Source organism: Fukomys damarensis, unplaced genomic scaffold, assembly GCF_012274545.1.
Source record: "Fukomys damarensis isolate Sample0158 unplaced genomic scaffold, DMR_v1.0_HiC HiC_scaffold_32, whole genome shotgun sequence".
NCBI lineage: Eukaryota > Metazoa > Chordata > Mammalia > Rodentia > Bathyergidae > Fukomys > Fukomys damarensis.
Window position 1 is genome coordinate 45,359,437 of NW_022900944.1, and position 23,369 is coordinate 45,382,805.

Sequence of the window (23,369 nt, forward strand, 5' to 3'; positions counted from 1 at the left end):
TGCTGACTGGCTGAAGGCTCTCATTTCCATCCTGAGCCAGGCTTCGTGGCGCTGGCAAGGCCACAACAGCGTCTAGATGGTGGATGTCTTGAGAAAGAACAAGCCATTCCCGTGCTCCCGTGTTCCCTGACACGATTCCCCTCTGCCTCGCGGCTGACCACGCGACAGGAAAAAGGAGAAGAGGGGCAAGACCAGGTTTGCAGCACAGCCTTTTAAGGACCCACACAGCAAGCCTCAGTGCCGATTAACATTTCACTGGATTCTGGATTCCCTGCCCGCAGCTGTCGCGTCTGGCTCTGTGGCTCTCTGGGGATGTCTGAGATGTAAACACCCAGGCCTGCACACTGACATTTCCAGAGCTGATGAGACACATGCTCTTTATTTATTTTTCTTTTCTTTTCTTTCTTTTTCTGGGGACCAAACTCAGGACCTTGTACTTGCGAGGCGGTGGTGGCACGTGCTCGTTATTTAGCACCTTCTTGGTACTGTGATCTGAGGGTCTCCAAGCTGCACCTCTTGGAATCACCATTGGCCGTAGCATCTCTGCTCAAGCGCAGGGCTGTCCTCTGCCACATGCAGCCAGGGGCCATGGATTTGAGCTGCTTCCCAGAGGGCTGAGGAGACTGCGGGAGTGACAGCCAGTTCCCTCACCCTGAGCCGCACCCTGGGGGACACATCCCCAACAGACTCACAGACACATCTGGGACTCCTTGCCTTGCCTGTTTCATTTGAGCTGTCACAACAAAACCACTTCTCTCTTCTAACCACTAACTGATGTATATTCATAGTAAAAAAGAAAGAAAGAAAGAAATTAGAAAAGGACCCAAAGGTTAAAATTAAAATTGCATAACCTCATCCTTCAAAGATAATTGCTGCTAATACCCTGCTGTGTACAGTTCTCCTGCTCTATTTACATATTATGATATATAAATACCTTTTCTTTTACAGAGATGGGATCTCACTGTTCATACAATTCTGAAACCTGCTTTTTCTTTTCAACAGTATAATAGAAACATTTTCCGTGTCATTAAATATTCTCCTACTAAGCATTTATTTTTAATGTGGATGCCTTTGGCTTAAACAGCAGCAATCTTCAGCGCTGCACAGAGCTATGCTTGGCGAAATCAAGCACAGTTTTTTCTCTCAGAATATAATGAGAATGTTTAAATGGCCCATCTGTGAGAACTTAGCCCTGCCCAGTTGTTCCTGGACAGAGAAGAGTCTCCAGCCCAGACCCTATGAAATGGTCCTCTCCCCAGAGCCACGGGGCACTTTGCCAGGGTAGAATTTGCTGGCATTCGAGCTTCCAGGGTGCAGACCCAGTGATGAGCTACTCGCTGGTTTAGAGCCCCGCTGAGGGGCTGAGTGCAAATAGACACTGTGCTTCCTTGGGGCTGGCTAACATGGACATGGCCCTTGGAGGTCCCAGGCTGAAGTTGGTTGCTAGAAAGGACAAATGGCAGGCACTGACAGCCAAGGGTGGGGAAGCCTTTGCAGGGGAGAGGGGAAGCTTGTGCCCAGCCATGGAGCCAGGGTATGGTTTGGCGGTGGGGGAAGCAAATGTTTAGGTTCGTGCACACATTGGAGTCACCAGTGTTTAATGAGCATCTATTATTGCCTGGTGCTATGCTGGATGCCAGGGTCAGGATTACGAAGCATCTTGTGGATTGGCACAACTCAGAGTGACAGGTGGTGTGGCAGGAAAGACCGCTGGGTGCGGTAATGTTGATGCATGTTCACCAGGAGGTGTGGCACGTGTGGCACTTCACTTGTCCTCACATCAACACTGGGAGGCAGGTGCTGTTACCCGTCAGCTCTATGGAAGGTGAGACAGGCCCACTCGCAGCCAGTCACGTGCGCAGCCAGTGGCGGCAGAGCCAAGGTCCCGAGACCTCCCAGTCCCTGAGTGTAGACTCCGCGCCATGCTGGGAACTTTGCCCAAGTCTTCTTCTTTAACCTTCAACTTTTGCGGGGTAGGCAGCTGTACTCCCACTGTCAGAGGAGGCAGGACTGTAGGGGCACAGAAAGTTAGGCCCACAGAGGTGGTGAGGCCTGGAAAAGGCCACACCTCGTACTATCTGATTCCAAAGAGGGCTGAGTCCCATTGCTCCTCACTGTGCCGTCCCCCCACTGGGGGATCCTGCTGGCCATGGGGAGCCCAGTCCCCAAAGCGCGCCCTCCTAAGGCTGTTCACAGCATCACAGCATCTGTTCGGGACCTGCCTTGTGCCTGAGCTCTACTGGTGTGAGCAGAGATGCTCACAGGCGGCCCCAAGGTACAGGTACCAGTGTGATGCACCAGATTCCACGCGGAATGCAGGCGTGGATAAGGTACAGCGTGAGCGTAGGAGACTGGACTCCCACTTGCACATTGCAGAATCAGGACGGGCGTTGCAGAGCCTATGAGTCGGTGCTTGCCTAGCGGACACATGACCAGAAGGCAAAGGCGCGGGGGCTGTGCAGAGACCCTGGCCTGAGAGTAAGTGTTCCTGGTAATGGGTGATGCTTTCCACAGTATACTTGGAGTCCGGGGAGCCGTAGAAAGACTGAGAGCACTGTCACAGAGATTAGAACTGGGTGAAGGTCAGATACGACTGAAAGGAAATATGCTTCCAGTGGCAAGATGGGACTCGGAGGCCAGCGTGGTGTTTACTGTGCCCGCCCTAGAGGAGACGCGGTGAGACTGGAAAGAAGAGGGCAGGAGGGGACAAAATAAGGCGCAGAGCTGGCCAATTTGAGTATCCATGAAACTAGGTCCGGGAAGGTCGTAAGTCCAAGATCAAGGCCACACACCAGCCGTGTCCACGTCCGCCTGTTTCCAGTAAGTGCGCATCTCGCCACGCCTCTTGGGCTTTCTCGGTCAAGGCCCCGCGGTGGAGGTGGGAAGCTGAGAACAGCACGGGCCTGGCCGGGGGCTGAGCGGAACAGCAGTGCTTAGCGTCTCTGCTGGAGAAGAGAGCTGTCTCCATGGGAGGGATGTTCATAAAGAGAGCAAAGTGGCCTCCCCGTGGGTGGTGCCACTTACCCTGTTTATTTTTAAATGTTTTATATGATTAAAATCTCAGCTTTGGCACTGATACCCAGATTTGGGAAGGTTGCATTTCAGCAGGCATTAAAGGAAGCGGGATCTTCACTTTCTTGAAAATGATCGTGGTCTTGTTCTCTTTTGTAGAAAAGTCTTTGCTGCACTTGTTCATTGATCTAACCAAATGAATACGGGTGTGAGGAAGGCAGGTGTGGCCCCTGCCCTCCTAAGTCTTATGTGAAGCTAAGACTATGGGTGCACCCACAGTATTTCCTGCATTGAAACAGGACTCGCTGCCTGGACCATAAATAGAATGGCATAACAGGAAGGTCAGAAAATCAGTCTTCAAGAACCAAGACTGACTTACCATGGTTTTTAATATTTCTGATTTAAATAGCCATCCCATATGCTGCTGCCCCAGGGCTTTTGCACCTGTTAGTTCCCTTGTGTGGATGCTCTTCTCCAGAATGTCCAGACAGCACATCCTTAATTCCTTCATGGTTTCACCCAGATGTCACCTTCTCCGGCCACCTTTTTAAACACTGAGCCTCTGGCCCACCCCAGAACTCTCTCTCTCTCCTTCTACTTATTTAATGTTTCCCTTAGCACTCATCACTGATGATCTCATTTATGATCTGTCTCCTCATTTACAAAGGGGAATCTTCACCACTTTTGTCTATGGGTCTGCCCCCACCAGTTCTCAGTGAGTATCTGCAGACCGAGTGCAAGAGCCCTTGTGGGCCTTGGGTTCCTCTGTAGAAGATGGGGTGTGTCTGGCTCACCTAGATGTTAGTGAAAAGAGTGGTGGGGCCACTCCATGCATCACAGGAGTCATCAGGTTGCCTCAGTGGGTGACACTCAACTCAAGTCTGTATTGCTTAGAGCTATCTGGGTTACGTGATTCTTGGTTTTATTCATTTTTCGCCAGTAGGCTCATCAGATAAGAGGAACCCAACAAAGTCTTAAAGAGTTACAGATATATGCTGAAAACAGCTCTTGAGAGAGTTTTGTGTTTGTTTTGGCTTGTTTGCTTAAATACTGTTATGGTTTAGGTCTAAAATGTCCCCCAAAAGTCATGTGTTCAGAGGAGGGGCTTTGGAAGATGACTGGCTCATGGGGGCACAATACTCATCAGAGGAATCATCCATGGGTGAGTTGATAGCTGGATGTGCTGCTAAGAGTTGGGGCCTGATTGGAGATGGATCACTGGAGACCTGACCCAGAAGGATGTATTCTTGTCCCTGACTTCTTGCTTTCTCTCTGCCTCCTTGCTGCCAGGGGGTAAGAAGCTTTCCTCTACCAGATCTTTCCGTCATGCTATTTCTGCCATGGAGACAACTTACCATGGACTGAACCCTCTGAGGCCATGAGCCAAGTAAACTTCCCTTTCTTTAAATTGTGGGTGTCAGGTATTTTGTTCTGGCAATAGGAAAGTTGACCAACACAAATATTGTGTCTTTTAAACTTTAAGGTAGCACTTAACACATCATACATGTCTCTAGTAGGAAAAAAATAGTAGATGTTGTAACTATCTCTTTCTGTTTTGTCTTGTATGGCTTCTAAGGACACCTGGGGATTTAGGACCTATCCAGTTAACCCAGGATGATCTTATCTTGAGACCCCCAACTTAAGTACATCTGTAAAGGCCTTTTTCTAAATAAGGTCACATTCACAGACCCTGGGGATTAGGACTTGGGCATAGCTTTTGGGGGCCACAAGTCACCCCATGGGGGCAGCCCTCATGTTCCTGGGAGGAGCCCCTGCTCTGAGGAGCTCTGGTTTTGAGAGCTAACCTCTTGAGCTTGAAGAATATCAGTCCCATGGTTCTCCCTGATGCCACCTGCATTTTCTCTGTGTACCCAGTTACATGGCTGGCGACTTCTAGGGGTTACCCCATTTCATCCTTATCATAGTCCTAGAGGAAGGATAAGATCGCTTCCTTCTGCAGAGGCAGGGGGCCTGGATGCCTACAAAAGATGCCTGCAATTTCAGTGAAGGTGTCAAAGAGATTCATACCCTGAAATGGGCATGGGAAGAAGACAGGGGGTTCCATCAGTTTGACTGCAGAGAGCTTCACTGTGGACAAAGCGGAAAGTGTCTGTGAAGAAATGCGGATGTGAATTTCTGTGTTTGAAGAAGACAGGCCACCTGCATCCTGCTCATCTGGGGAGAGCAGTCCCGGTGCCCCTTGCCGAAAAAGGCAAAAGCAGCAGGAAGAGTGAGAAGCGGTGGCATGAGTCTGTCAGGAGCAAAAGCCACTCCGCTGAGTGCTGTGACAGTGAGAGGGAAGCCAGGACCCATCTGGGTGCTTGGGCAGGGGTGACGCCCTTAGCCAAGGTGGGGAGGACGCGTACCGTGCTCGCGCAGGACATGCTGTGTTCGAGACATTCAGACAGAAAGGTTGAGCAAGCAGCTGGAAGAGTGGCTCTGGGAATTAGGGACATTTGGACATAAAAGAGACAGGTGGTGATTGAAGCTGTCAGAGGCGACAAGAGTGGGCAGCACCAACACGTGGGGATGACGGAGGTCCCCATAAAAAGGCTGGCATTTGGAGATGCATTAGTTAGGGTTCTCGAGGGGAAAAGGATCCAAAGAAAATATATGTAGGATTAGGCAAGATTTATTAGGTAGGCGTACAGGATCCGAGGAAGAAGGATCCACAGTGGCCATCTGTGTGCTGGACAGCTGGGAGGAGCCAGCAGCTGCTCGGCTGAAGATGGAAGCTGGGAAAACAAAGGGCCTGGGACGCAGCACCAGGCCAAGGCTGAAGACCGAGAAGTTGGGGCATGAGCCTGCATCGGAAGGGGAAGAAACCACACCGACGTCCAGACATGATAGCAGTCACCCACAGACATAGCTAGAATTGGGCTTTACTGATTTCCTAGGCACTTCTCAAAGTGTGCTCAAGTTGACACATTTTTCATCACAGGAGCCTTGGGGGAGGTTGCTCAAAGAGCCACCTGTGAGGCTGTGCAGAGAAGTCACATGTTCCCAAGTCCTCCCGTATCAGACTGGTGGGACGGCTCAGAAATGGGTGCCCACAGCAAAGCCTAAGCCACCTCCTTTGCTGGCTTGGGGCCACAGGGCAAATGACTAGCACTGTGCCTACTCCAGAGCAGAGGCTGAGAGGGCAGGCGATGGGCCCAGAAGTTGAGTTCCAATCCCAGGGCTCCACTGAGGAGTTGTGTGTCCTGGAGCAAAAGAGTCTTCATCCGTACCAAGGGAACAACATCCATACCCAGCCCACGGGATAAGTCACGTAAAGGACTGACACTATTTCTTGCAAAGAGTAGGTTTTCAATGAATGCGGTCATGACTGTTACAATAGCAGAGGGTCTGAGTGAAACCCATCTGTAGAGACAAGGAACCGATATGGGTGGGAACGAAAGGGGAAGGCCAGAGCTTGGGGTTAGATCCAGGAGGGAGGATTACCACAGGGCTGGGGTCTGTAGCCCCTTTAGGAAGGAAGTGAGGCACTGGAATTTCCCCCCAAAGAGACAAGCAATCCAATTCAATTCTCCTCCACTTTGAAAAGGACTCTGGAGAGAGGCCAGCACGAAGGCAGAGGCTCTATTTATTGTTACTTTTTAAAAATAAAATAAAAAGGAGCCCTCAAAGGGCACGTTTGCAGGTTCTACCATTTGTGAAGAAAACACTCGACTTTATCAAAATTCTGTCTGTCTGCAGGGCTCAGCCAGGAAGGGTAAGACCCCATGTTAAGTCATACTATTTGACTTTTTGTTCTTTGCTTGACGAATGTTCAGAGTGTTAATAGGCTTTGCCTTTGTCAGCTGAGCCGGGAGGATTTCAAGACCAAAATGGATGATGGCACCGAGATCATACCAGGGCAGGGCTGACTGTCTTCAAGACACTGGGCAAATAATGCCAAGGAAGGTGACGGAAAGGGCTGGTGTCCCATGGCTGGGTCGTTCCCATTGCTTTTTCTCCATGGTAGGCAAATTTCGCTTTTGGAACAACAGCAGTGCTGTAATTGGAATTCATCTTATGTGGATTTTCCCCTCGGATGATTGAAGACTAGCTCAGTTTATGTTCAGGGGATAGAACCCAATGACAACGTCAAGACGGTCTCAAAGGGCTTTCCTGTCCGTGGCTGGGGTGGCCAGGTGTCACAGCTGATTCATGACTTGCCAGCCCGGCCCCTTTGTTTCAAAAGCTACCTGGAATCATCACCAGCAATACTCTAAGCCAAAGTAAGCCCGGCATAAAAATGCATTTGACTGAAGGTACAGCATGCAATGCCGATCAAAAGTAACCCTGGATGACAGATTTCATTAGGAGATCACCTCTGAGTGGGAGCAGATTTGAAAAACTGTGAGGATGCGACCCAAGGAAACCCGCATCAATGGCACGTTTCTGAGTGGAGGATGTAGCACTGATCACGCACCTGAAACTAATGGGCAGGAATTATTAACAGGCAGAGGCCTGTTGCTTGGCCAAGGCTATAAAGCTGAAATTGCTGCAAGTCACAGAGGTTTAGAACCTAATTTTAGCAACCTCCTCCAACCCTGGGTGGGCGCCTGCGTTTTTGTCCTTGGGAGTCCATAATTGAATTCTCTGGGTGTTGTGACCAGTATGTAACTTCGTGAAGCCGATTACCCAGCAGAACACAATTTTTAGTCTGACCTTAAAAGCATTACCTTCTGCTGTGCAATTAGAAAACATACAGAGAGTGCCGCCCTTCTCACGGGGCTTGATTTGGGGGAGAGGAAAGGGAATAAAACCACCTTGCTATTTCATGTAACCTAGTAAGATTCATTTAGATTCTATGCAGATCATTTAATAACAGATTTTGTAAAACCTTAACATAAGGAGCTACCATAAAACGTATTATCTTTTATTACCCATACAGAGAATGACATTTTAGATGGTAATAAATCGAAACCCAACAAAAGCTATTTACTCTCTGAGAGTGCTTGGTGAATGCCAGGAACGCAAGTTTCCTGATTTTATACTTCAGCAAAGATCACTCCCCAGGGTCATCAGAGACGGCCCCCAGGTGGCTTCAAGGAGGCTCGTCTGAGCGAAATTCTCCTGCCCCTCTGTTTGTGATTTGGAGAGGTCATCTCTACACTGGCCAGCCTACCTGAGGACCCCACCATTCCCACTGCTGTTGACCCCTCCTGTCTCGTGGGCCTTGGGATGGACGGCTGGCCTGAGCTGCACAGGGGTAGAAGCACTCATGGCAGTGAAGGCGAGCGCAGCCCAGTAGTTCCAGAGCACCCGCGGGCTCCCTTGGCATGCACCTCTCTCCAGAAGGCAGGAAGGCCTCCTCCGCTCCCCAGGAGAGCCACAGCCTCCTCCCCACCCCACCCGCATAACCACAGACCCACTGGGTCTGACCTCACCCAGACCTGGCCATTGGACCAGTAAACTGAATGAACTCAGAATGGTGCCCGTGAGGCCAGGTTCCCTGCTTGGTGACCAATATCACCAGCCCTATTCATTCGTCACATGTTCATGGAGAGACACTGAACTCAGCTTGTGTGATTTCTCTCCTGGCTGATTTTGAGTAAGTTCAGCACATCTTCAAGGACAGTAGCCCAGTGCTCACATCAAGGCAGCATCTTGGGACCTCAGTGTCTTGGGGAGCCGGGCATTGGGGACCCAGTGGGACTGAGTAGAAGATGGTCCTAGCCCTCACTGCCTCACTGCGGATTGTACTGGAATACTCAGTGCCATCTCGTGCAGACCGACTTGCCATTTGCCCCGTCATCATGGGAGCACATTCATCTTCCTTTCCGCTGGACAGTTTTCTCGAGAGATCTGGGTGTCATTCTACTTCAGAGGTTTGAAATGGAAGTGTCTTCCAGAGGAGAGACGGGAAGCACTGTGGGGAGGTAGGTGGCCCCAGCAGGCAGGTGAAGGTGGCAGCTGGTGAGGCTGTCAGCTCTCGGAGCTCGAGGCTGGTGGACATCTGTGCTCCCACAGACCACGTGTCAGCTTCCTGTGGCTTCCATAGCAAATGACCACAAAGTGAAGGACTTCAAGCTACACCAATGTATTACATATACCTCTGGAGGTCAGAAGCCCAAAATGATCTGACCGTGCTAAAATCAGGGCGTCCGCAGGGCTGGGTCCTTTGGGAGGGCCCAGGGGAAAGTGCATGCCTTGATTTTCAAACTCCAGGAGGCTTCCTACATCCCTGGGCTCTCAGCCTCTCCCTCGTCCTGAAGGCCAGCCATGCTGCAAGCTTCAAATCCACTTCCCACCTCCCTCTTCTCTTCTCTCTCTGTCTTCTAAGGGCTCTTGTGAACAAGGATGCTCAGGCAGTCCTGGGGAGTCTCGTCATCTCAAGATCTTTCACAAAGTCCCCTTTGCCACACAGTAACGTTCCATTTCCAGGAGTTAGGATGTGGACATCTTTGGGGCCTGTTGTTCTGTCTGCAGATATGAAAGTGTTAGGATAGTGGTCACTAGAGGCCAGGACGGGGAGGGAGAACAAAAGAGAGAGGCTGGATACCAGGTACTAACATCCAGTCTTCCAGGAAGAAGTTCTGGCATTCTATAGCACAGCTGGGTGTCTCTAGTGTACAGCAATTTATTATGTCTCAAAACAGCCAGAGGAGAGGAGTTTGCAGGCTCTTTGCAAAAAGAAATGATAAATGTCTGAGGAGATACAAACTCTGCTTTGACCATACACAATTGCACACAATACCGCATTATCACACTGTAGAAAGACATGCGATTATGATGAGCCAATTAAATTTTTTAAGACTTAAAACTTTGAAAGAAGAAAGTGTAACAGCTTCAGGGGGGGCCCAAGCTGGATAGCAGTTATCGCTCACACCCTCGTACATTGTCCAGGATGCTCATACTCGATTCAGCACACCCCACACTTGCCCACAGGATAGTCCTCTGAGGGGACCGTGCTGCGCAGTGTCTCCACGCCAACTGAAAGGGAAACATTCTCTGTGGTGTACAGAGGGGGCCAAAAAGAGCAGCAAGGAGCGGCTTGGGAAGACAAAGAAAGCTCTTCGATGGAGGCAACGACTAAACAAGGTTTCTAAGGACAGATTGACCTCCAGCGACAGTGCACAGGGAGTCGGGACGGTGTGATGAGAAAGCCCAGGGCACTGTGAGCCTCAGAGAGCCCAGGGTCCCGGGAACGCTGTGTGGCACAAGGGGACACACGGGACGAGAGTCTGTCTTTTGTGTGTGAGGTGCTTGGACGCCGTGTCCAGCCACTGAAGAGCTATCGGAGGGTTGGCCAGGGGCCCTGTGCACAGGAAGTATTGTTGACGCCTCACTGGAGCCTGCTGCGGATGGTGACCAGCTCAGAAGGAAGCAGGGGGACTGATCTGGAAGATGCAGAAGTGACTTGGGGGAGCGGGTAGGGGTTCAGGTCCTCTGACAGCCAGGGCGATAAAGACGATCAACTTCGGAAGGCTCAGGAGAACCATCTGCAGCACTGGGCAGCAGCTTGTTCGCAGACAAGAGAATCACCAAGGGCAGTTCGCAGGTGCCACCAGAGCGGATGTCACCAGGAAGAGAGGCCAGGTGGCAGGCACAGAGGATGGCACTGCCCCAAGGGGGAACGGACAAACAGAGGCATCTGGAAGAGGGTTAGAAGTAGGCAGGAGAGGAGAGGCCAACGCAGTCCAGTGCCTTCCAGAAATGCATTTTATTCTTTTTAGAAAGGAAGAAATAAAGGAAGATTCACAGAGAGATAACTTTTGGGAAACTATGTTTTCCACGTTTTATTTACACTGCATCCAAAGCAGGAGAGTCTAACTTAAGATATCTAAGGTCTGTACTGACCTGCAGTTAGCCACAGGCTCATGGAGAACGGTGAGGGTCCGGGTGCAGCCCGCCAGCTCTCGAGGAATGTAAATCCTCAGCCCACCCTGGCTCCTGACCCTCACGCCGGCACTGGCGGCCCCCCGCGTGTGAAGCTGCCACCCCTGGCTTCCCAGGAGACCTAGGCCAAGCGCCAGCTCACACTCCACAGCCTGAGCACTGCTGGGACCAGCGTGATGCTGCTGTGACAGCTCGCAACCAGCAGCCAGAGAGGCACACAGGAAGCTAGCAGATGGGACGGACGGTGCAGTGCAAAGTGATACCAAAATCACAGTGAAGAGCCTTGAAACGACATTTGATTTCTCTTCAGCTTTGGAGGTCTGTGCTTCTTTGTCTCGCTCAAACAGATAAACAAGAAATTCCTCAACATGTTCAGTTCTGAACCAGCTACATCCATGTGAGGTTTCCTTTGTCTCTTTGCAGGGAGCCCTTGGAAGGGGGTGGTGTCCATGGTGACCTGTGGGGCCTTTCAGGGACCCGCAGCCTAAGTGTCCTACCTCACGGAGCTCAACCCCAGTGGCCCCGGTGCCCAGCCTCAGCCTGCAGCTCCATATGCTTTGTCTGGCTCCTCCTCTTCTCCTGAATTCTCTACCCACCCTTCCCGGGAAGGCCCACCCCCGGCCCTACAGTAAGCAGGAGCCACGGGAAAGCTGCCAATGCCACGGTGGGCACACGGCCACCCCATTCCCGGCTGCGCCTCCTGAGCACGCAGTCCACTCTGCCGCTGCCCACTGGCCCGCAGGCTGCTGAGGCAAACTTCCTGTCCACCCAGCTGGGGCAGCACAAGCAGTTTCCACTTTTGCCCCTTTCTGCAGCATCGTCCGGAGCGGGATCAGAGCCTCTAGCCCGTCTCCTTCCCAGGGACAGATTCCCTTTCATGCCCTGTCCTCACCCCACAGCAGGATGTACCTTCAGAAAGCATCACCCCTTAATCTCCTCCAGGCCCCTGCTTCCAGCCACAGGCCCTGGGTGCAGGGACCTCTCCTCCATGGTCCCACAGTCCTTCTTGCTCAGCTCTTCTAGATGCTGGCCTGGCCCTGGGCTCGATCTGTCACTCATCCACCACACAGCACAAATGCCTGACACTCAGAAAGGCTCAGCCATAGTTTGGTGAGTTAAACAGGCTCCATACGGCCTGCCTGGGTACCGTATGCTCTCCCACCTTCACACAGACCTTACTCAGTACCATTCCCACAGCACTCACCTCCCCAGACCTTAGATATTTTCTTTTGGTTTATTTTCTGGGGCTAGAAATCCACCCCAGGCGACTCAGTATCATTCATCACATCCTAGCAGAGTTATTTGAACCTAGTAGACGCTAAATAAATGTTTCAGTAGAACCAAACTGAATGTCAACTGTTTGCAGCCTTGGGTCTGAAGGAGACGGTTTTCCCAGGTAGGCTGTGAATACCTTCGGCAGTTTATTTACTGTAACTCATCAGTAACATCAGGAGATGTACGCTTTGCCCAGAAATGTTTCATTTGATTCTGGTATCCCTCAACCTTGAATCTATCACTTAGGTTATTCCAACCACATATGTCTAACAGGCAGTGTTTATTTCCCCTGTTGCTTCCCTACCCTGCCGGCTTTGTCAGCAGCCAGTAAATCCAGAGAAATGAGCTCTGCCTTCTTTACCCATTGGGCCCCAGCCGAGAATGGGAAAGCAGCAGGTGACAGCCAGGAACATGAATGTTCACATTATCCCTGGGAAGTGAGGTGGAAGGAGCCTAAAGACAAGCAGCAGTCACCACGGCCCCACTAGCTGCTTGGGGATGGGACGGAAGGGTGTGTCTGGCCACCTGCAGTGGGAATCAGCTACTTCTAAGAGGTGGTGTGTGTTCCTCCTGCTGGATTTACGGACTGCGTACTCCCAGTGTGACACGGTCCGAGTGGCTAAATCAAAGCCCAGACGGACAACAATTTCTCCTGCTTCAGACAGTGTTTTCCCCAGTCAGGTACAATATTTATAGACCAGGTGGCAGGTGCTGCTAACCCAGAGCAGCACGTGGTCTCTTTGGGAAACGTGGTGGTGGGAGGAGTGCACCTTCCTGGTGGGCAAGGCTGATGCGTAAATAAACAAGTGAACTGCAGTCCATCTCATCCTACATCTCCTGTTAATACTTCTCATCAGCAGTGCCTTACATGCTAGACAGCAAAGGGGCGTATTGACAGAACGCCTCCTTACAGCTCTCCTGGACTCGCACAGTGGGGTTTGTACACTGCACCCTGTTCTTACCAGCTCACAGTAGCCAACTCTGTGTCCCTCTTTCCACCTGCGCACACTGGAGCGACATCGCATAGGCAGCGTCCAATCAGCTACCGGAAGAGTACCAGGGCCACCAAAGTTGACAAACACTACACACCAGGAGACTCTGTTGTTCAACACTTACAGATATGCCACTCTCTCATTCATGCTTTTATAGAAGTATATGCATAGTTGGCGAATGATTTTATAATTGTGATGTCCCTTGGACTGAATTAGTAGCAGAGAGATAAAGCTCGAAAACAAGACATGGCTCCTGATCCAATCGAGCTCAGATTGTCATGACCAAGATAGCCAATAAGGCCGGGTGTGGTGGAGCACACCTGTAATCCCAGCACTCGGGAGGCTGAGACAGGAGGACAGTTGTGAGTTCGAGACCAGCCTGGGCTACATAGTGAGTTCCAGGTCAGTCTCAACTACATTGTGAGACCCTGTCTCAAAAAACAAAACAAACAAACAACAACAACAAAAAGATAGCCAATAAGCAAGTAATCAATAAACAGGAACATTACAGACTACAGTGAGCACTAGACAAAAATCTGTTCATTGTGAACTGCCACACAACAAATCACCTTAAGACTCAGTGACTTCCACCCATAGATGTTTATGATCTCACAGTCTCTGTGCCTGGGAACCTGGACACTGCTCAGTGATGCCCTCCACTTGCTGGGCTCCTGCAGAGCTATAACCTCGGAGCTGGCCTGGCATCTGCAGGCCCATCAGAAGGTCTGATGAGGGAAGAGTCCACATCCTAGCTCACCAGCGGGCGGCATTCCAGTCCTGTGACCCTTCCTGAAGGCCACCTTCAGGTTCATGCCACATCTTTAGGTGTTTCAGAGCATTTGGACATGTCAGCTCTACCCTTAGCACTTTTGTTAACCTCTTTTAATCTTCCCTTGCCCTGTAAGTGCTATTATCCTCCCCATTTGCAAATGAGGAAATTGAGGCAATGAAGGTGTGAGTTACTTGGCTGAGATCATTCAGCTACTGAGTGATGGACCCAGGACGGTCCTAGCTGATCAGATTTTACCTTGTTAGGCACTCAGGTCCCCAGCCTTCATGGAGCTGCAAGCCATTCACAAATAATGACCATTAGCAAATAAGCCGGAAATCGCCTATAGAAGGAAATGGAAATGTAACATCCAAAAGTAAGACGAAATGGGGTGTGATGGAGAGAAACCCACCATCTGCAGTGAGAGATAGGGAGAGGGACAGATGCGCAGAGAGGCCAGGCAAGCATGTGGGGTAAGGGCCGAGCCTCTCTCCATGTACCCCTCCCTCGTGGGCTTCCCCCACAGCTACCATTGTGCTTGTTATTAGTGATAAATGTTCCGTTAAATGCATACTTGTGTGGAAGGTGGCATCGCGGTGTAGAACATCAAGGGTCCCGAGATTGATTACATGCCATGTTTAATGACAAGACTTGATTCTTTTTTCAAGATGAAATGTTTGGTTTTGGAATCAGTGTGCTCAGTGAACCTGGCATGCATCTGTGGAGACTCCTGGGCCTCTTCCTGCAGAAGCACCGTCTCCCTCCATTTCGGGGATGTGTAATAACCGATGATGGCTCGGCTCAGGGACATCCAGAGGGGAACTGCAAGTGCAGGGGACATGCGTGACTGCAGGACTCAAACCAGGAGAGCAGCTGAGCTCCCTCAGAAAGGTCCTATGGATCGAAGGCTTTCAGGAAAATCAGAGGAACCAATTTCATTTTCCAGTTGAACACAGAGCATTTCTTGGGCAAAAGAGAATCCTACCTCCTAGGATTCTAGGGGTTCCCAAAGTAGGAGCAGACGCTGAGGACCAGTAGCCTTGGCTTGGAAATGCCACTGATATGTTCAGGCCTCTAAGACACAATTTAGTTCAGGAAAACAGTAATAGATCACCTCTGTCAAGAATGAAAATGAATCGCCCACCTGCTGTGCTGAGTCCTAGATAGGTCTTAGGGGCAAAGCCATGGTTCCTGCCTTTGACATTTTTGTCATACACCTAGGGAACTAGTAAACAGCACTCAGAATAAAATAGGAAGCATGGCTCTCACCTTAGTGGAAGTGAGCTCAGCACTGCGTCAAACAGCCCTTGAATCTGAAAAGTGGCTTGGGTCTGGCTCAGAGCGCAGCACAAAGCAGGATAGAAAGGGGCTCCATTCCACGCAGATACTCAGAGATCTAGGCTTCTTCCTTCCAGGGAAAAGGAAAATGGGGGTGGAGGGAGGTTCAGGGCACCACATACCTGCACCCTTTGGCCAGCATCAGTCCCACAGCTCGTGTCACTGCACAGAAGTTGGGAGGTTGGTCTGGCTTCGTGCTCCCTGAGTCCAAGGAAGTAGGAGTTGGCATTATCTTCACCATGGATGCCTTTGGTTGCTGACAACCACAACTGATTCTGGCTGCTTCTGTGCCTCACAGAACCTCATAGGTAAACACTGGGATGTGTTACAGAACCCAAGAAAGAGCTGAAACTGGCTGGGGGCAGCAAAACCCTGAGACCAGCACTCGTATCTTTCTGGTTGGGTGGCCCCACACAGCATGAAAGCTCTCTGGCGTTGGAGGGCCACCTCTCCTCAGAGCCTTGGGGCAGTTGGACACAGGCTCAAGAGAAGCCCATGGAAAGTATAGTTTGACCTTGGGAGTGTCATGGGCTGTCCTCTGCCCCATTCAGTCCACTCGTCTAGTGACAGGGTAGCTACAGAGGCAAAGGTCTTGTCTCCCAGAGGCAGACGGGCAGAGGGAAGTGTGAGGGCAGTGATTTTCCTACTGAAACATTCAAGAAGGCAAAAGGCCCCTCTTGGGCCCTGGAGCCACGCGGGTAAAGCAGGAGGACTCACCCCTCACTCTCTCCATGCTTTTGGCTCCACATTCCCTATCTCCAGAACGTCCCTGTCCCCACACAGACTGGGAGGGCCAACTCTTGCCAAGTATTATCCCTCCTATCTGGACAAAGCCTCACACAGTCATTGCTGGGGCTTTTCAGAGGTGGCCGGATCTAGGGTGTGTGTTGCTGGGATCAAGGACGTGACGCTGGGACCAGTCCATGTTGCAGTGCTAGGATTAAGGGTATGAATGCTACCTGCCCTGAGAGTGGCTGGCCTGGATTAGATACACAGGACAGAAGGAGGGCTGCTGCTGTTGTCGCTTGACTGCTGCTTGCTGCCTTCTGCCTGCCCTACTTTGACATGGACTATTTCTCCTTTGCGGTGCCCCTCTGCCGTGCTACCCCACCTTGGAGCCAACTGACTATGGACTGAAACCTCGATGAACTGTAAGCCAAACAAACCTTTCCTCCTTTAACTTTGGGTGACAGGTATTTTGTCTCAGCAGCAAGAAAAGTTACTCAGATGCCAAGGGAGACAGACACAACTCATGGCCACTGGGGCCCATTGCTCCGCACCAAGAGCGTGTGGCAAAGAAGTGTCATCCATGCCTAGCTGCCCAGCTACACAGGGTCTGGTCTGGCTGGGTAAAGATGCGGAATGACCTGTGAGCAAGACAGATGGCATTGCATATGTGTATTTCAAGAGTGACCTGGGGAGGTAGGGAGGGACTTCTCAGGAAAGGGTCAGTCAAAGGGTAACATGGATCAGACAGGAGGATCAGGAAAGCTCAGAAATCTATGTGGCATCTCCTCTCATGTTTAAATAAGGGCTGGGCCTTTTGCATTTCACAGGAGGGTATTTTTACTATTGGTTAGTTGTTTTGAATGATTGTTCTCCTTCATGTTTGTTATGGAAAAATCCCAAAACACTGACAACGTTTGATCTTCGAGTTGCCTTAATAGTGAAATTGGAGTCGGCCCCAGTGGTTGGGGTTGATTAAGTGGCAGCCGGTTCACTCACAGAACGGTTGCTCAGCTGTGAACATGGGTAGACAGACCTGTAAGTACCAAGATAAAAGTGTGACGGCAAAACAAAATGTATAGCTGGGGGGTAGTGTTCTGTTTATGTGTGTGTGTGTGTAAATGTGTATTAAGTTCGTGTGCACGTACGGTGTGTGTGTATTTGTATGTATGTGTGTTGTGTGTGATGTGTAGGAAGAAAGCAGGAGACACACCAGGCCACTGTCGACACTGACTAGAGTTAGCTAAGGGTGGAGAAGGATCCTCACTGCCCACTTTAGAAATGACTGCATCATTTTGATTTTCTTACAATCTTTGGGAAATATTTCGGTAAGAAAAACATTTTTAATGTTAGCCAGAAAATTGAGACTTTTGGAATAGCTCATTCCCAAGCCCTACAATTTATCTGCTTCATAGTCTAATTGATTCTCCACCAGATTAATCGATCTATTTCTCATTATAGCCATAAAGTTTTATTTCAGGAGATAAAATTAGACAGGTTCATTTTTTTTTAATTATTTCTAAACTTTGTCAAACTACAAAAGAACCCCGCCGGTGCTCCTCCCTTGCACTGTCCCCAGAATGTGCTCATGCCTCTGTGTAAATGGGACTGAGTTCCCCTGAAATTACCTGTGTGGGGGATGGGACTGCCCTCAGGCTTAACCTCTGACCTCCTTCACCCCCACTCTTGGCTGTGGCACCCAGCACACTGACAGAGGTGGCTTCCTGAGTGCCATTAAGCAGACGCATAAACCAGTGAAATTTTTTTTTTAAATCACACTAACATTCTTTGTGCAAAAAAAGAATTATTTCTGAGCAGGGGAAAATGGTAACAAATAATAATAATAATGTACTCATGAAAGGACTGGAGTGCTGTCATGCAGATCCTACTGTGATACTCTGGCATGATGCAACAGCTCTTACGCTTTCTTGCTAATAACCAGATAATCGATCATACCATTAGTTACAATATTAGTCAAAACTGCCTGGTTGCTACTCACAGGACGTGTAAATTAAACATCCTGAGGAAAGGAGACATTTACTGGCTGCTAGAATTCACACAATCTGAGAGGCACATTGGCTTGCAAAATGACTGCTCTGTGGGCTCTGGTCACGTTAAAAGGAATTCCTCCTCTGCCTCTCAGTCCGTGTTACCTGTATTCTCCTGTTGACTTTTTCTGCGTGGATGCAGGTGGCCATGGCCAGCTCCAAATTGGTGCATGACCACCATCCATTTCCACAGAAAGAGAGCTGCTTTTCCCTAAGCATTTTAAAAGAAAGCTGGCTCAGAATTGAACTTCAGTCTCTGAGTGGCCTCTTAGGTTATGTACCTATCAGAAGGCCCTGGAAATGGGAAGTCCTGATGGGCTTCCCAGGTCTGAGCCACATGACCATTCCTAGATTAGGGCTGGAGTCAGCCCTCCCTGAACTCCACTCTGGGAAAGGGTGGTGCTCCAGGGGAATTACAGCACAGCTGTCAGAATTCCATTTGTCCGCAGCGGTTGGAGAACTTTGTGCCCGCTTCCATTCTGGTGGGGCCTGCAAGAACCAAAATGTCAGGTGCAGAGCTTTACAAGGAGCACATCAGCATCCCCCTCTGGCCATGCACTTTTTTGCCCAACTGTTCAAATCAGTACTCCTTAAATTATTAGCTTTTAGTTACAGGAGTAACCCAAGGGAGGCCCAAGGGAGCACACAGCTAACCACCTTGCAGAGACCTGAAAGTTTGGGGAGAGCCAGTCCCAAGCTAGTCCTTTGGCTGTGAGAGCTGTGGGCTCTGCAAGGAGCTCTGAGATCCCCATTGCTTTTCTGATCTCTGCTCCCTGTGCTGTGTGTTAATTATCCACTGGTATAACCCGGGGGGTTAGAAGCTGTAACATTGATGGGGCTGTTTATGCCATTGCAAACACCTTTTATTTTTGTTGTTGAACATAGTTCAACTCAGACTCTCTGTGTGAGTGATTAAGAAACCAATCCAAACTGGTTTAAGCAAACAATTAAAATGAACGCCCGCATTGGCCAGGAAGTCCTTGCACAGCACTGACCGCAGGCACAGTGTGATGAAACGGTTCCAACGCAGCCACCAAGAACCATCCCTTTCTCTCCGAGGTGCATGTGCGATTTTCTCACTCACTTGGCTTCATTCTCAGGCGGGCTCTCTGCCCACGGCTGCCGAGGGGCAGGATGGCTCATCTGGCTCTGTGGTTGAGCAAGCCAAGGTTCACACCATGAACACCGGGATGCAAATTCCCTTTGTCCACGGCTGAGCACAGAGCCTGGGCCTGCATAGCCATAGCCGCCACACCCTGGGGCAGGAAGTACCCTCTGAACTCTCTGCCAGGGGCTCAAACTAGGGGTCTGCCAGCTAGAGCGGGTACAGACCACCAACCCACACAACATGGGCAGGGTAAGCAGAGGTCGCCAAGGGAAAAGGGGGTGCCACTGCACCAGTGGAAGACTCGCGTGGCCGGATGCAGATTGTTGGCTGCCAGCCACGCCCTCTTCATCTCATCACTGCTGTCTGGCTAGTTGCTTGGAATGTTTAATGGTCACCCAATATCTGTCCAGTAGTCAAAGTGAAAACCACATGTATGTGAAAGGAGACCATGGCGCAGTATTCCTCATGTTAGATTCACAGATCACGGCTGGATTAAAATGCATCTTCCAATTTAACATTCTGGGAGACTAAAAGGACAATGCCAGTAGAAGTGACTTTAAACCTCACTTGGTTTTGCCCACCTGTAAAATGGGAGCAATAATTGCAGTTTGACGTGCTTGCTGGAAAGATGAGCACAGTCATTTCTGGAAAGTACAGGAATCCAAAGCCTAGTTCATCAGAAATTTCAGCAAATATGAGCTCCCAAAGCTGCTGTCTTTGTCCCGATTTCATTATCAGCATTAGTTCCATGTCCAGATCCACTTTAGGAAGCCACTGTGAAATGACTGATATGGTGTGAACATCAAATACAAGCCCAAACCCAGAATGAAATGTTCTGGACTAGACCATCTCAAATGTCCCCTTCAATAAGGATAGTGAGTACATCCAATTCCCATGACCATCTCCAACCTGTGGTCGTGGCCATCCTAGCAGAGAGGCTTCAGAGGCACCTAGTAGGTAAAAATGCTGTGACCGATTTCAGATGCCTGCCCGAGATGGAGTAGGATGAGGACAGCAGGCCAACATGCCGGCCACCTTCCCAAGCAGTAACCAAAATCTAAATGCCATCTTCTCTGCTCTGTGTTTGCTTTGCAGACTCTGGAAAACCCCAAGTATGAGTTGATCATCGAGGCTCAGGATATGGCAGGACTGGATGTTGGGTTAACAGGCACTGCCACCGCCACGATCGTGATTGATGACAAAAACGACCACTCACCCAAATTCACCAAGAAAGAGGTAAATCTCTGCTGAATACCACCACAATCGCAGCCGCAACTGCTGACCAGTATCACTCTGTGTACCGCAGTGGCTGCCACCTCCTCACTTGCAAAGTCACAGTCCTCCTCCGTGGGAGAGACGATGGAGTTCTGCAGGAATTCTGTCTCATGTTTTCATTTCATGTGAGTGTAAAGTTAAAGTACCAGAGCAGAGCTCTGGAGAACAAGAGCACTGAATCTTGTGAAAGTCCACAAGAAAATAACTTTTAATGCCAACGCGCCATTTTCATAGTTTTATGGGTGTTATTTAGCATTGCATTATGCAAGCCCCGTTGTGATTTGAGCGTGACAATAGCTATTTTTTCGGAGAGTACAGCTTGAGAGGCCAGACGGAGCAGAGCAAGGAGGTAAAGCAGATTTCTTTGGCAATAACAAGGTGGCCCAGGAACTTATAAATAACAACCAAGTTAGCTGGCCTAGGAGAACCATTATTTATTCCCAGCTCCTGTGCTTCCATGGTGATGGATTGTGTGTGGCTTCCCACTTGTTCCAGAGGAGCGATGTTTGGGGAAGGGTTGAGGACATAAGATCACGCTCTGCTGCTGAATCCGTACACAAACCGGGGCATCATTTGCACATTTGCACTGTGCATCTGATGGGAGTATGCCGTGGGAGCCAGAGCCAGGACCCCCTTTTCCCCCGACCTGGGGATCCTGGGGAAGGAGGGAGGCTTCCGAGTTGTTGAGCCTTGGCTGAGCCCCCATGACTCCCCATTTCCCTCCATGGCCTCCTCTGACTGTGTGAGCTTGGTTTCATTATCCACCCTCTACAAACGTGGAGCTTACTGTTAAACTGGGCATGGTGGCCCATGCCTATAATCCCAACATTATGGTAGGCTTGAGGCAGGAGGATTGCAAGTTTGAGCCCAATGGGGGCAACTTAGTAGGAAGACTTTGTCTCAAAAGGAGAAAGTAAAAAAGGCTGAGGATGTAACTCATCAAAAGTCTTGAGTTCAATCCCTAGTCACACACACACACACACACACACACACACACACACACACACAGAGCTCTGAGAAAAGCACCAAGGTCATGGGCAGAGGAAGCAGCAGAGATCTGGAGTGAACCAGTCCCTGGGTCTTGGGAGCCTTGAACAATTTCAGTATAAGTTCCTGTCTGCTGCAGGTGGTCCCACCCTCCAAAGCCTTGCTGAGCTGAGCCCTGGTTCCCCCGAGGAATCCTAGGGCTGCCCAGGGTGGCTGGGGGCTGGTGGGCCCTCTCAGCCCGCTGTTGGTTCCCCCATGGCCTCCCCACCTCAGTAGCCTTGCATGATTCACGTACGGATGGAAATCTCCTCCCCGGGGCTGTCCAGGGCACACAGGACTCAAGCTCAGCAGCACAGCAGAAGCCATAGTCCCCGGACGTGGCTCCATTCCATGACTTGCAGTGACAAGTATCTCTGTGGTCCCCAGACTGGAGGCATTCTCCACAAGTCACACCGCAGAAGATGGGTGAGGAGGTTGTTGGGGGGGGAAAACTACCTCAGGGTCAGACAGATGTGGAGAACACCGAATTGAAGGGTTCAGAAGATTTCTCTCTGGCCAAACTTGATGACTGGAGTGCCTTGTGCTCCACTAGGGGGCCCAATGTGGCCCTTGCATGGCTCTCTTCTTCCCTGGGGACCCTGTTTCCGGGACACCTCACCATGGGCCTTTAAACCCACAGAACACTCACCACACGGAATATCTCTGCTTACCCTGCAGTCAGGCTCATTGCAATCTTTAATCAAAACATAGCAATGAGGACAGAAATAGGATAACCCAGTGTCAGGGAGGACCTGACAGTGTTACTAGCTGTGAGGTTAATTAGTTACCACAGTGCAGTCCCGAACGTGGCTCCCGTCACTCAGGGAAAAGGCAGACGTGCGCTTAGTTGTGAGCCGAACACTGGGGCTCAGACACATTTTTGCTCTTGTTAAGATCTCTGAGTTCGCCAAGACCTGGCATGTAAAGGTACAAGATCCCAGTAATGAATGTAACTGTACTGTCTACGTAGAATGTACCAATAAATTCAATTTAAATTAAAAAAAAAAAAAGAAGATCTCCAAGTTTGAAAGGAAATTAACAGAGGCCTCAAAGTTCAGTAAACGATAGTGACTAGCATCAGGGAAATGTAGGCCCCCTGTGCACATTGGCAATTGGCAAAGGCACAGGAATTTCCTTCAAATGAACGCTGGATGATGAGCCTGGGATTCCCCAAGGGCAGGGCTGATGTCTGGACTCAAATGGAGCTGGAAGGAATAAAACAAGAGCAGGTAGCAGGCAAGTATGCCGGCCTCTCCCAGACAGGAGGTGTCCCAGAGGAATTGCGTCTGGTGCCAGACAAATGAAACAAGCAGTGAAGTGTCCCTGAAGAGCTGGCACTGTTTGTCACTGCAGAGGGACATGTGTATTTTGGACAGCAGGACTGCTAGAGAAGGCGTGACGGCGAGTGGAGAGGCACTCGTGGCCACCATGCGATGTGAGCCTGGGAGTAGGGTGGTGACAGAGCCACCCTCATCGGGTCCTCGTGAACGTTACTGGGTGAGGAGTGAACACCTTGTCACTTGTGCCTGCCACCCGCCACTCTGTGCGGGCGTTCCTAGCCAGGAGCCCTTGCCCTCCACGTTGTGAGGCTACTGCTTCCGGCAGTGCAGTCTGCAGCCCTGCTCCCAGCCTTCAGAACACCTGCTTCCTGCACGCAGGTTCTGGGGGGAAAGAACTCTGGGGAGAGGGCAGAGCTGAGCGAGGGCAGCGCAGACAGGAGCAAGGGCCTGTGGGAGGGAGGGAAGGAGCCCGTCTCCCACCCAGGACTGGACGGAGTGGACCCAGGCTGCAGGTGGTGGGACAGCTGCGTGCACGACACGTCACAGCTGCGACCTTGAAGGGAACCAGTTTTAGAGACGAAGGTCAGGGTGTAGCCATTCGAGCATGGAAGCGGTGATCATTTGGAGTGGAGAACGTCCAAAAAGCTGTCCTCAAAAGATGGTCTTGTGTGAATTTCTACCTATTAGGAC

General features: G+C 50.4%; 1 protein-coding gene across 2 annotated transcripts in view; it reads left to right on the plus strand.

Moving 5' to 3' along the window:
* Cdh13 (cadherin 13) overlaps positions 1-23,369 on the plus strand; it is a 962,550-nt gene that overhangs the window by 789,189 nt on the left and 149,992 nt on the right. For both annotated transcript variants that reach the window (XM_010618349.2, XM_010618348.3), the window contains exon 8: positions 20,194-20,334. In XM_010618349.2, the coding sequence (XP_010616651.1) occupies positions 20,194-20,334 (141 nt within the window). The remainder of the gene's footprint in view (positions 1-20,193; positions 20,335-23,369) is intronic.